Raw genomic sequence first — 15226 nt, forward strand, 5'->3', positions numbered from 1 at the left:
AGTCTTCAAAATTTTCGGGATTCGTTCGGAATCCCGTATGGACAAACCAAATATGCAACCCCTACTAAACTCGATGTTCCGAACTCCACGGAATCATTGAAATTCGATTTCGAGGCCTCCTTGATACGAAAACTAGAAAGTCGCAACTAAATCCACTTTATGCCTCAAAAAACCAAAATGCCCTCGGAGCTTCCGAAAAATATACAGGAACTCTCCCTAGGCCTAAAATCACCCTTCGAATCCAACAAAGTCATCAGAATTCAATTTCGAACATTCGGTCCTCAAATGTTGACCAAAGTCAAACCTATGGCCAAAAACTCAATTATTTCCAACTCAACCCCTCAAATCCACGATATAATCCCAAATATGATTCCGTCAACTTTTCTAGACCAATTTCAATGTTTCAAAACTGAAGAAATTAACGAAATTCCGTTCCGAGACTCAAAATTACGAATGACCTCAAATACCACTTTTGAGTCATTCTAAACCTCTCAATCTCAAAGTTTATCAAAAATTTCAACTTTTCAAAAAAACCACGAAACCAACATCAGATATCAATCAAATATGACTCGAAAAAACTACCGAAAGGGGTAAAATAGTCTTTTTACAAAAATTTCCAAAAATGACCTTCAGAGTCATTACATAAAGTCTATTGAATCAAAGCAAAGCTTTCAAACTCTCCCTCAAACTACTAACAATCGAGCGTACATTGAACTATCTGCCATCAAGACCGAATGAGGTGAGAAGACTCCAAACGTACCCAAACTTGATTAATTCATAATCTTCGTTTGATCGTTTCCAAGAAGTGGCACACATAGGAACATCAAATAGTTGATCATAAGTTAAAATCACTTGCCCAATCTTAGTTACAATATGTTTTGCATATTATCAATCTATGTTTGTTACAAAAGTTAATTGTATGATAGGTATGAGTTATGGGACATGTAAAACAAGTAGATACACACCAAGCACTCAGTTTAATCTCCATACGTAAATCGTAAGTAATAAATAAAAAGATGGAAGAAAAAGAAATGCGTCCATCGCTGTTTGATCGGTCAAATGCTTAATCACAAAACACACCATAGAGGAAGTACGTCAAGAAAATCAAAACTACTGATAGGTTATAGAAGGATATATAAGCACTGATTTTATCTACATTTTATAGAAGTTTTGTATCAATCACTTAATGGTCATACTTTAAGCTGAACTTCTTGGCCTTTAGCCAGTGTTCCTCATCCCGGCAGCAATACCATTTATGGTAATGAGCAATGCATCTCTAAGTTTATTGTTGTCTTCGTCGCGTCTCAACCTCTTTAATATCTCCACCTGCAGTATATTCATTGGGTTCAGATATGGAAGCCTGCTCTCGATTAACCTCCGCAAGCTACGGTTGTTTGCTGATAGCTTCTCATGACCAGTAACTTGTAGGACATAGTTTCCTGTAGTCAAGAGCTCCCTCCGCATTTCTGCACCCAGTCCTCTTCGTGATTCAGACACTAGAACATCATCATAATGTTTGGCTATAGGAATATCGGCTTTCCCTAAAACCATCTCTATAAGATCAACAGTGGACTGGAAGAAGGGCCATTCTCTGTACATTGCTCGTAAGTCTTCCGTATGTCCCTTGTCACAAACACCTTTCAAGCCTGCTCCAACTCCAAGCCATGCAGGGAGGACAAATCTTGTTTGGGTCCATGCAAATATCCATGGAATTGCACGGAGTTGACCGATTCCACCTGAACTCTTTCTCCTTGTTGGACGGCTACCAATGTTGAGAAATCCTAGCTCAGCCTGAGGTGTTGCTTCGTGGAAGTAAGCAAGGAACTCAGGGTTTTCATATACTGTGCTTCTATAACTCCTGCAGCTCAAATTTGATATGTCATCCATCAGATTACGCCATTTTTGTTCCCTTGGAGGCTGTGGGGGATGTAAAGTAGCAAGTAGAACAGCTGTAGTGTATATCTCTAGCTGCCGAACAGCCATTTGGGGTAATCCGAATTTTGCCTGCACCATTTCTCCTTGTTCCGTAGATCTAAGAGAACCCTGATAATTTCAACAATAAATTAAAAAACTTCTTAGTGCGTGGACAGAGGTTAAGGCTTTTCTGATAGCAAAGCAGAGTATTACTTATCATTCTCAAACTGTTCTAATATGTAAAGAGCAAAAACTTAGTTTAAGAATCAGCAAACTAATGTCCATTGGTTGGGACTTGGGACCATATTTTTGATAATCTAATCAAATTTTATTATGCTTGATAAGTTAGAGAGCAGATTGTGAGTGGTCAGTTGGAGGTTAAAAGGAAGTCTTAGACGAAGAGGAAGCAAGACAGGTAGGGAGGAAATTTGTGGCGATTCAGACTAGAAGGTTTCGTCCAGAGAAGTTCGATGAATTCTGTAATAGGGTGATGAACACATACACGTCCTTTCGCAGTTCATTATGAAAACATAAGATGTCTTCAGTAAAACTGATTTCCATCCAAATACACTCTCCTTATTATGACATTAAAGATGGAGTAGCCAGTTGCTGCCACATGGTGACAGGAACTATATAGGTATGACAAACCTGATTTGAATGCACCCATGAAAATTCAAAGAAATCTTCAGGTACATAGAATGTACATGCAAGTAACACATTAGGAGCTTCAAGACAGTTTAACTGAAAACAAACCATAACAGAGCCAGGTGGCTGGGATTGAATTGCAAGGTATGTAGGACCACCACCACGGCCAATGCTTCCACCACGGCCATGGAACAGGGTGATTTTTATTCCATATTCATTACATGCAGCTACAACATCTTCTTGAGCTTTGTAAAGCTCCCATGCTGCAGTGAAACGGCCAGCATCTTTGCCAGAATCAGAATAACCAACCATAACCTGTACACGCCAACCATGCGCTTAGCCCAAAAGTGAAACTTTTTTAGATAGCGTAATGCATCATGGCATAAATACCTCCTGATGCCCATTGTGGTTCTTTATGGTGTGGTCCCTATACCAATCAATTGATAGTAATCTTCTAATCACTGAGCCAGCTTCTCTCAAGTCTTTCACAGTCTCAAACAGAGGAACCACCCGCAATCTGTTGAAATATATGAAATATTTAGCATTATTTTCATAATCATAGAAGCGTTACCTCTTTTCAATTGGTATATTCCCTTAAAATGGTCTGGCTGTGTGAGCAACAAGGTTAATTTTACAACTCATCTCAACTGGTTTCAGTGCAGATATGTTACTAGGTACTTAGATATTAATCTAGCAAAGATGTCTTATATGAAAACAGAAAATGAAAACAAAAAAAATAGTACTCCACAGTCATGGCTGCACAAGTAAAACTTCGAGTATGACAACAGCATTTGTCTGGAAACTGGGTTCTTTCGCCCTTCCTAGGTATGATTCCTTACCTATGAGGTGCATAAGAATATATGTGAACATAATTCTGTTGATTCAGCACTCCACAATAAATTTGATTCCCTTAGAACCAGATCAAACAATTTTCTATGAACCACAACAGGAAAACCCCTGAAACCAGCTACAGTGAAACATTAAGCTTACAATGCAAGAAAGAATTAGATGGGAGGACATAAAAATTATATCCAATCATCTAAAGGGGAAAAGAGATTGCCCTGTAGGCATGTGTACTTGTTTAAATGCAGCTAAGGAATAAGAATGGAAATATTACCACTTTCCATAAGATGGAAATTCTGGAAGTATCAAAAAAGATGATCACTGAAACGACAATTCATTGGCTTAACATTAACCCTACTGAATGAATATAGGTCATATTAATTCTGAAAATTCATTGCACAGCCAGACATCAAAATGCACATAAGTTTTTGGGTAAGTTCATGAAGAAAGTTCTGTTATTGCATCTGCAACCGAAGAGAGATCAGTCTTACGTTCCACCAGGACAAGCCCTTCCTAGCTCCCCAGCAACAGCAAGGCGTGCATCCTTCTGTAAAAGCTCTACGGCTAGGACATCACTGGCCTGCCAAATGAAGATGCATCAAAATGTTAGTATTAATAGATAAACGGAAACAAGTAGCTCAAAACTTGAGATCAAGTATCCCTTGTGCAGATTTAGCTGCCAAAGGTAGTCTATGAGTACATCATGTGGATATTGATCATACATTTGAAGCCATGGAAATAACATAAGCTCCAAGTGAATCACTTCCTAATTCAGCTGCTACTTTGAACGTGTCCAAGACTTCTTTGACATCAGACGGAACCTATAAAAGAAGGATTAAATAAAACATCAGATCCAAGACGAAGAATAGGAACCAGCAATCTAATAAAGGAACTCAGGCCATGGACTTTGAAAGCTAATTTAATAGCAACATGAATATAATTCACTCAAGTGGTAAAAATTAGGTACTCGTTAGTTTACTCCCTATCCAATATCATTTTCCAATCCAAGAATCAGCAATCTACCTCATTACTTAATATACTATAAGAGTACAATGATATGGTCTTGATACTCACTACCCGATATCACTTTCCCGTCCAAGAATCAGTTATCTATCTACCTCTTCTACCTGCCATAAATACCACCAAATACTCAACTCTAGGCTATGAAATTTCCTCCCTTAGAAATTAAGAAAGAAGAATAAAGTTGGGCCAGTATATGAGTGACTTTCAGTTTTCTCCTAAAGAGACAAAAAATTTAGGATATAACTTGTAAGAGAAAAGGGAAGACCAGTACTACCACCCAGCTACAGTGGACAGCAACTGGTACTTGCTCTAGGGACCAAAGGACTTCCATCCAGTCTGCTCCGTTTAAAAGAGATTTTGGCCTTTTCCTGAGAACATTAAGTGACTATCTCCGTTTCATAGCATAACGTAGATACTGTTTTCGAGCTTTGTTATGTGAGAAGTATATCATGGGAGAATTTTTTTTTCTGGGATTCATAGTTGATATGCCCTACACTTCTATCTATTTATATAGACAGAATATAATGAGTACATGAACTCTTGTCCAATGTGGCCACTAAGTATAAATGTAACATTAACTATCTAACGCTCCCCCTCAAGCCAATGTATATAAGTCATATGTAACAAGCTTGCTATAGATGTAACTAATACGAGGACCAGTGAGGGACTTGGTTAATATATCTGCAAGTTGATCATTTGACATATTGTAAAAATATCTTTGTTATAGATGTAACTAATACGAGGACTAGTGGGGGACTTGGTTAATATATCTGCAAGCTGATCATTATTTGACATTTTGTAATAATAACTCCTAGGAGTATCTTTTCCGTAATGACATGACAATCCATCTCAATGTGTTTAGTCCTCTCATGGAACACCGAATTTGATGAAATATGAAAGGCAACTTCATTATCAGTTCCAGTTCCATCTGACTGATTTCTCCAAGCTTTAATTATCTTAGCAATTGTTTGATCCAAACTAGCTCACAAGTTTCTACAACCATTTCTCAATATTCCAATTCTACACTAGATTGAGCAACCACATTGAGTTTCAGGACGCCAGGTTACCTCCTACCAAAACAAAATATCCAGACATAGAACGCCTATCAGAGGATGATCTTGCCCAATTTGTGTGCCCAACAATCCGCTCATTCCCTCTATCCTTGAAGAGTAGTCTGTTGCCTGGATTTCAAGTATCGAGGACTGCATACAACTGCATCCCAATGACTATCACATGGAGAGTCCATAAATTGACTTACAACACTCACACTCACGGGAAAGGAAATGTCATGTTTTTTCACTGTGAGGTAATTCAACTTATCAACCAATTGTTATATCTTGCAGGATCACTGAAAGGCTTCATCTGTCCTCGCAGAAGTTTAGAATTCGAATCATAGGAGTGTCAATGGGTCTACAATCCATCATTTCCGAAAGAGTGGGGGTGGGCATAAAATGGATCTACAATCCTTCATAGTTGGGAAGGCTATCGAAGAGTGGTTGGAGTAGAGGTGGGCATAAAATCCGAAAGACCGAACCGAATTAGTTCGGTTCTTCAGTTTATTGAAAAACTAAAATATTTAGCTTTCTAATCTTTTACCCTTGCGCAATTATACTCACCCTTTGCAATGTTTCAAGGAAATGATAGGTGTGGTGTTGTTCCATTCTATTTGGCTTATGTTGCACTTTAATACTTTGGTTTCCACTTTCTCCCCCTTAGAAATATTTAGTGTCATAGAGAGTTAGAGACATAGATACCCTCCTTTTTATCTAATATTTATTGTTCTTCTCATCTTGTGTGAGGTCTATGTGCACTAAATTCCACTATTCCAGAGAGCAGGGTCTTTGTCACCTCTATGGTATGCGTGTACAAATTTATAGGAAAACATACAATTGAGCACCAATTAACATGTAAATCAAGATACATTCAAGAAAGTAGGAGTACTAATTAAATATGAACACTAAAAGTAGAACTTATGAACTACATTTTTTGTGTTTATTCATCTTCTTATCCCTTAAGACTTGAGCAATGTTAATTAGCTGCACAAAGTTTATTAGCATGAAGATCATTTTTAAGCAGAAAATAGCTCAACATATCAGATATAGAAGAACCGAACAGAAATAACTTCAGTATGGTATTGGGTATATACAATCAAAAAACAGCAGACCGAAGTTCTTAAAATCCGAACTGAAGAACTGAATATCCACCCCTAGGCTGAGAGTTGCTTGGACTGTTAATGCCCTACAAAAGTGACTTAAAAAAACTGAAGCTGTAGACTGTTCAGCATGACACCCACACAGTAAATCGAGAAACTAAGAAGAGCCCTCAGACGGGCGAACAAGTTGTTGGATAATGAAAATATGAATAGATCTATAAATGCAGTCATTGGAACTGCTGGAAAATGGGTGGGATTAGGTCGGAATCACCAGGCGTGTCACACGCAGCTGAAGACTACTATTGCCAGAGCTTTCTGAAACTCGTGGTAGTGTTGGATTTCGCACAATACTCACGAGACAAAGCAATCATAGAGCTTTCTGAAACTCGTGGTAGTGTTGGTTTTCGCACAATATTCATGAGACAACGCAATCATATTGAAAAAGCCGCGGGAAAGAAAGCACGGTGACTGCCCCGGATGTCGATGGTTACTTCACAGAGAGAGTTCCCCACAAGGTTGTGATACCATGTGAGAAGTATAAAACGGAAGAAAAAATGTTTATGGGAATTTGTAGTTAGTATGCCCTATGCTTCTATCTATTTATATACATGGAATACAATGAGTATATAAGCCCCTGTCCAATGTGAGACACTTAGAATAAATATACGCCCTTGTCCAATGTGAGACACTTAGAATAAATATACGCCCTTGTCCAATGTGGGACACTTAGAATAAATATAATTATCTAACAACATCAGTTAATTATGTTAAATGGTATTGACATTCAAAGTTAACAACTATTTTGTCAACATCAAAGCATAAGAATTCAGGGATTTCATGACACACCAATATATGTAGTGGAAAACAAAAAAGAAAAAGAAGAAAATAGGATTAATAGTTTGGAACACAATGAAGGTCCTACAACATTTTAATTGAAAGAAAATAATAATTCATGATGTATATCAAAGAACATACACATTTTATGGTTATAGAAAGAAAATAATAATTCATGATGTATATTGAAGAACATACACATTTTATGGTTGTTATTAGCTATAGCGTAAAGGTTCCTATATTATTTGTAGATAGAAGGATGCAGAGCTTAGAGCAAATGACAGGATAGAGTTACAACTCCCAGTACTAACCACTCATAAAGGTACTTCTCTTGCTTACATTTTTGGGCATGCAAGCTATCTCTAGTATTACATGAGTTCTATTAAATCATTGTTTTCCTCTCATGAAGGCACAGAAGTTTAGATCAATTAAACAAACACACAGATAACTAAGCAATACACTTAAAATAAGATACAAGTACATTATCTTACCTCTATAGTAGGAGGAACAAAAGGCCTTTTCCCCTTTAGCTCTTTGATCAGAAAGTCTAGCTTTTGTTCTTCATCCCACTCACTATATGTACCCATGTCCAAGTATTTTGTGATTGCATCAAGTGCCTCAGAGTGCCTACCAGATTCCTGATTCATTGGCTTGATATAAGCATGTGTTTCACTAAAACTCACCAATAACATGAAAAAACATATACCTGACGAAGGTCAAGCTTCATTAAGACCATTCCAAATGTAGCAACTCGCCTGATTAGGTCAGCAAGCCGGCCATCAGCTAGAACCCCAGACCCACATGATTGCTGCAAGGCACCCAATATTTACATTTTTGAGAACTAGGAGTTGTCCATGATTACCAATAATTTTTTCTTCAGGAATCTTAAATAATAATTAGAAGGTGCATAAATAGATTATGAAAGAAAAGAGGATTGACTAGTACCAGCGAGTCATAGCACAATAGCAGTGGTTCCAAAAGCTGATCTGATGTTTCATAATAATCCCAAGGATCGTGGTCACACGGAAGATCTTCAAGAAGAAGCTCCAGCCGCTTCCGTGACTTGAGGAGCTGAATTTAGAATAGATTGCTATCATCAAACACTATGCATAATTCACAAGTCCAAAAACACTAGTTGGACATCCAATTTTAAGGCCTATAAGAACTTCCAAACTTTGCATTGTTCCATATGGAACATGGAAAAAAGAAATTGCAACATTGATTTAATTCCTCATTGTGAATAAATCAATCAACTTTCATCCCACCAATAATTCAGTAAATGAAGTTACTACACTTCAAGAAAGAAAAAAAACTGCCAAACCCCACAATATTCTTCTTATGTATAAGCAGTATTCCCTTTTATAATTTTACGAGATATATTCCATCAACTATAGACACATCCTGAAATCTGCCTATAATCATCCTAGTCTGAGATCAAACTAAGTACCACATTTTAGTGACATATTAGCTGTATTAATACATACTTCAACACAATTCCGCTACAATAATTTACAAAAGCATTTGGAAATAGGACTGTTATATACTATTACCACATAGCACAAAATTATTTTTTGAAAATAGCATTTTATTTTCTGTAATTTGTCAAACATCGTCAAACCATCACATTAGCCAGTAGCTATGATATAGGCTATTAGCCTATCCTCAACTCCTCAAATATCAGAAAGTTGAGTTAATCCAAACAAAGATGCAATGGAATAAACATCTATTTGCACATAATACACACAAGTAGACTGAATTTAGATGATACAAGCTTGTCCTTTATCATGACAAGAATTCACATCTTATTTGGTTCAGAAAACTACCTCCACGAATTAGAAAATCCTACTAATGTGTCAAATCAATTTCGATTTATTATTCTCATATTTACCAAACCAATTTCTTGCTTAACCAAAAAAAAAATAGAACTTGCCACTGGTTGGAAGTGGTGGTACTCCAGCACTAACTTAGTTACTACTAAAAGTTCATTCATCGACCATACATTAACATTAATGACTAAGATCCATCGGGTAAACCAAATTATCAAAATGACTATCCTAGGTGGAAATTCCCACTCTAAAGAAACCTAACTGTAGTTTCCACATTTTCATTCTTAGACTTACATATATGCAAACAAGTAAAAGCAAACAGCAACATCTTTTGTGTGCAGGAATAGCAGTTTTGACTTTGTTTTTTCAGAAACAGAAAATTAAAAAATTAAAAAAGGAATCAAAGGCCTGCTACTCAGAAAATAATTCTTCCAACAAATAAAACCAACACATACAAAACCGAATCGAAACACACAAATTGTTTTCCAGTTGACAAACCAGACAAACCTAAACCAAAATCAAAGCCATTTCTAATCAAAATATCAAAAAAATTAACATAAAAAAGAGGAATAACAATAATGAGCATTTGTAATTATATTCTCTTCATGCAATTAAAAATAAAGTTTTGGTTGTTGAAATACATTGTATTGTACAAAGAAATTTTGGGTATCTAAGAAGAAAGACTTGTTAGAGTTGACGTCCTTTGAAACTTCTTTTCAGTACCATACCATCAGAATAGAACCATCATCTGCCATATTGTGGACAAAAGTAGTCAACGAAAACATACCTATCATTCCTAAATTTCCATGTATCAAATTCCAATAAAAGCTTTGTTGTCTGAGGCAAGAGAACATATCTGACTAGTGTTTTAGGAACAAAGAGGATACCTTTTCTTTTACATCCCCAAGGACAATTCTATAAGGCGCAATTCCAGGTTTCTGTGATGAGCTTGGTTCCATTAGCTTTTGGAAGCTGGCCTTTCCGACCTGGGTCTCGGCAACAAGTTTCCTTTGTAGAAGCTGACTAGAGCTTAACGAAGCAGAACGTGGTGTTATATTTCCATTTCCGTATGCCTTTTCAGTATTTTTACTAGAATCAACATCAGGGGGGCCCACTTTTGAAGTAGTCTGACCATCCTGTTAAGATTTATAATGCATGAGAAACAGAGTATTTTCTGGAGTAAGAAACAATAAGGAACAAACTAATTTCTGAAGACAGAGAGGCATAGACAGACAAGAATGACAACTGTAATGAAATCACAAAACCAGCTTAACCTGATTTTTGAGCGGTATGACAGCTGTCCCGGGAAGAGCCAGTCTAGGATAGTGGGACTCAACATCACTGCATTCTGTGAAGGATCATGTGTTATGTTTATCAGTAACTAGTTAACATTGATTTTATATTGAAAAACAACTTGGGAGAGAAAGATACAGAAAAAGCAGCAAATTGAACTTTAGAAACTACGATAAACAACTAATGTCTACAGAGTTGAGCATCGATGATGTGTTACAACATATTATGGTATCTGCTTTTACAGCGATTGGACAATTCAAGGATCTTACTGCAATGACACCTAAGAAATTGGTAACTTGAAATAAAAGAAGATATGAACTTCTTTTTCTATGTTACTCCTACTAGATTAGGGATATCCAAAATTCCAGTTCATTGAAGCAAAAACCTTGAAGCATCTTGATGGCACAGCAGCAAATTAACCTGATAGGAATATGTTTGTGATTTCTCAAACCCTATTTGACAATCAAGGAAATCAACAAAAAGGTTTCCAATTTAGTACAGCGAAATAAAAATAACGAGAAGACGAGGAAATTTATGCAACATGGAGTATATGTCATGCACTTTCCCTTATTGTTTGTCCAAAAAGAATGATAACTTTTGATGTTTCAGAACAAGTTAGCTTTAAACTTCCATTATTTATATCCACACAAATATATATGGCTTGTTTTAAACCACAAGTCTCAAAAGTCGTTCTTTCTTTCTTAAATTCCGTGGACAATCCAGCAACATCACATAAAATGGGAAGGAGGGTCTATTAACTTAAGAATTCGATAATAATAACCGAGCTGGAATGAAGAAATTCTAGGATTTTGAAGGCATTATTGTACTAGATGATATACGTTGAAGTTGTCAGTATAAATGAAATGGAAAATGAATCTGCACTACCTGTGCAAGAGGGTAGATCAGCTCTGGTAGGAAGCTGTGTAGGGAAAGGAGGAGCATGTTGTCCTTGATGTTTTGATTGACTCCAATTTGAGGAATGATTCCACGAATCAAGGTGATCGTCATAAATATTTCCTGGACGGTATTCCAAGAGACCATCAGAAAACATAGATACCTGGATGCTAATTCAGTAATAGGTCTTAATCCAGATGGCCTAACTGCTTGAGAATGTCATAAAAACAAGATGAATAGATAACTGAAAAGGCCTCCATCTGCTCTAAATAATAAGCTAGAATATATTGTATCTGGCATAGGGTTAAGTTTAAGAGTCATAACACATCCCTTACCAAGGAAAATTTTCTGATTGACAACCCATGCCAAATAATCGAACATTTGAATGAAACATAAAAGTTCTACAGTAAGATTAGCATCATAAAAAACATGACTGGCAAATAAGAGCCGACCTCTAAACAATAGAATTAACATAGTATTTACCGAGTTTCAAACTGTGTGTCACTGGCCCTTGGGGATTTCTTGGTTATCAAAAGAATAGGAATAAAATAATTTCCATGCTAAAGAAATTAAACAGTGTCACCTACTGCTGTGGATTTTCTCATTACAGTGCTTCTGCTATATAGCACACTTTTGGTGAAGAAAAGATAAAAGAAAAAGAGATCGACCAACAGGGAACATTTGATATTTTTATTTAGACTTTTAAAGGAAAGAAGAAAAGAGAGTACCATCAGGTACCTTAGCTTTCTTGATAATCTGAATCATATTTTATAATATTTGGATAACTGATTGATTAAAATTACCAGAATCATTTGTCACTCATTGACCTAAACATATAGTTGAAAAACAAAGCCAAGCCTTACCATCGGCCTAGCAAGAGGATGACCCAATGAGCAAATTTCCAAAAGAATTTTCAGATAACAAACCTTTTTCTAAGATTTCATGTGCCAATCTTGCAAATCTTTCACTGCATTGGTTCATGGAAAGTTCAAATCTGAGGCTATCTACCTCTCGTACATAAAGATCAATAGCCATCCACCTGGACAGAAGAGAGACATCTTTTGTGACCTAAAATAACAAAAAATATATGTTAATTTAATAGATAGAAATTAGTGCATCAGTACAAGTGATGACTTTGCTTACACAAACAATGGGATGCAGGATAAAAGAATTCTGCTTCTCGTCAAGAATGTATTGAGCAAAATTTAAGTTGTTTCTTATGATTGTTTACTGAACTTATACTAGGAAGTTTCATCACTGTTTATGAGAAAAGACACATTACCCAAGTGGAAGCAACACTTTACTGTGACAGATTCTATTTATAGTGGATCTTGAACACAGAAAAGAAATAAAGAAAGACATGTATGCAAACTCCATACATGAGTTTGGAAATACAACACTAAGTCTTTTACATGGATAAGCATATTAAATGTAACCTTTGCTGTGACATTTGGATTTCCATCTCGATCGCCCCCCATCCAAGATCCAAATCTTATCGGTGTGCAAGTCAATGGTAGAGGCCTTCCAGTATGCTAAAAGGAGGAGGCACAACCAATTATAACATATTGTATACCTTCGTTACAACTGTGTCAAAAATCACAGTACAAAAAACCTTTTTTAAAGCACTGCTGACTCGACGTAAATAATGGGGCACAGCTTTCCACAGCGTCTGTTCCACAATATGTAAACCTGAAAGATTTTAACTTCTTGTCTCTCTAGAATGGAAAGGTGTTGAAATCGGAAGTTTTACAAATTTCAAAAAAAAAATACCAGCCCTAGCTTCATCAACTGGAGTAGGTTTGTGTCGCCTGAGCTCGTCTGTTTGCCAGATAGATGTCATCTCTCTGACCTACAATAAACCACAAAGATTTTTGGATCAGTGAAGATGTTGAATATGTGGCTTTAATATCCAACAACACTTAATGGCACCCACCAGATCTTCAATTAGCATCTCTCTGTCTTCAATCCCAAGATCAGGCCTGTCATTATATTCCAAAAGGTGCTGCACAAAATAAAGATCACAGAGCAACAGTGGTCAAAGATGGTTTGATCTATCATTCAACTGTACTCTTCTCTGGAAATCATTCTGGGAAAGAAAACGCACAGCAATTCTGATGTGTTTGTATTGTAAGGTCCGACGGTTTATCTGTGTGGGATGTGCAGTGAGAACAATCTCAACAGCCTGCAATGAGGATAAAGTTTTCTTAATCAAAAAAATGCCTGATCAAAAACTTCCACATGTAGTAATCTGACATATTGGATCAATAGAACAGACCTGCTTGCAAACAGTGTCATAAAGCTGATCTGGGGGAACACCACTCTGCAAGAGGCGATTGAAAATGTCATCACAAGATTTTGACAATTGTGCTACTCCTCGCACCTTGCGTACTCTACAAACATAAGGCAGTTATCAAATACATCTATGTGGTTGTTACACCTTCCTATTGAAAGGCAAAAAGTCAAGTAGTTAAATCTATTACCGAGCAAATTCAACAATCAGAATTACTACCCTAACTACTATAAATACGATATGCAACCCATAAAACGCTTGCTGGGAGATGAAATAGCTGAGCAAAGGGAAATAATAGCTACTCACCTATGATGTGTTTCTGCAATTCCCATCAAATTAAGATAATGGCTAAACGTACGGGCAAGAGCAAGAGCTTCCTCTAGCGTCATTTTTGACAACTCTGATGCCAGTTGTTTCTCAAGAAGCTCTGCTGTATCCTCAATTCCCGCCATTCTCATGTTACAGGCACCCTAAAGATGGGGGGAAAAAGACTTCCAATTAGTACAACCACATACTATAAGAGATAGATGTTAGGGAAATATACCCGCATTTCAGCAAACTTCTGCATTATATGTAATTTTTTAATATGGGTATTAACAAAGGGATTTCAACAGATCGATTATAGATACTAAAACTTGCTCATCAGTCGACACAAAAAAAATCATTCAACAAGTATCAGCTATCTGACTCAGAAGTACACATAGAACAGACGCATCAAAGAACATCAATCACTAAATTGACATGATTTTGAGCACATGCATGTTACAAGGGGAAAAATGCAAAACAGAGAGAACAAGAATCCATTAAACCTAATGATCAAAGCATGCAGAGAACAGATCTTTTAATATAAATAAACAAAATCTTTCCTCTTCTCGCAACGAAAAATGTGAGTATAAAGCGGGAGAGTGTAAAAACAAAAACAAACCTGAGCAAGGACTCGAGTTCGTTCAACTTTTTCCATGAATTGAGGACCAACTTCTCTATGAAGAACATCATTAAGAAGGCTCTGAAGCAGCCTACAATCATCATCAAATCCCTGAAACGAGATTTCCTCTGCTATATCATCAGTTACGTCCGTCATTCTTACTTATAAAAAGACAAAAAAACAAGGTCTCGTATGATCGTCAATGGCGGAGATTGGGAGGAAAATGGAGAGAGAATGTGTGTGGAGAGTGTGAGAAGGAAGAGAAAAGTTGTTTTATTTTCTCCCTGCCTGAAACCTCTGTACAACGGAAAAGAGTATGTGGGACAAGTGGCATTTAGAGAGGAATATTCTATCAATTCTTTTTTCCATTTTATTTTATACAGAAGTATATACTTGCTTACATTAATAATGGTCCATGGATGTTGACATGTTGTACAATTAATTTTGTTTGGACGGATTATTGTGTCGTATAATATTGTATTACATTGATTTACACTTTGTTTGAATGGTTGTCATGTATTCATATTATATTAAAAGAAAAAGATTAAAATATGTTATTGAATTTTGAGAAAAAAAAATTTATTTAT

At 36.5% G+C, this 15226-nt stretch overlaps 1 protein-coding gene across 1 annotated transcript; it reads right to left on the bottom strand.

Moving 5' to 3' along the window:
* Nucleotides 1-972: 972 nt before the first annotated feature.
* LOC129871749 (phosphoenolpyruvate carboxylase 4) lies at nucleotides 973-14982 on the bottom strand. The gene is made up of 20 exons (XM_055946731.1): nucleotides 14640-14982; nucleotides 14021-14184; nucleotides 13700-13814; nucleotides 13529-13606; nucleotides 13358-13426; nucleotides 13195-13273; nucleotides 13037-13113; nucleotides 12861-12956; nucleotides 12351-12492; nucleotides 11416-11547; nucleotides 10512-10585; nucleotides 10125-10373; nucleotides 8357-8482; nucleotides 8118-8219; nucleotides 7903-8049; nucleotides 4125-4223; nucleotides 3894-3982; nucleotides 2950-3076; nucleotides 2668-2874; nucleotides 973-2043 (listed from the first exon to the last, which is right to left on the bottom strand). The coding sequence occupies exons 1-20, from the start codon at nucleotides 14793-14795 to the stop codon at nucleotides 1219-1221; spliced, it is 3153 nt and encodes a 1050-aa protein (XP_055802706.1). The 5' UTR covers nucleotides 14796-14982; the 3' UTR covers nucleotides 973-1218.
* Between the last annotated feature and the right edge of the window lie 244 nt (nucleotides 14983-15226).

Source organism: Solanum dulcamara, chromosome 10 (genome assembly GCF_947179165.1).
Source record: "Solanum dulcamara chromosome 10, daSolDulc1.2, whole genome shotgun sequence".
NCBI classification, from domain to species: Eukaryota; Viridiplantae; Streptophyta; class Magnoliopsida; order Solanales; family Solanaceae; genus Solanum; species Solanum dulcamara.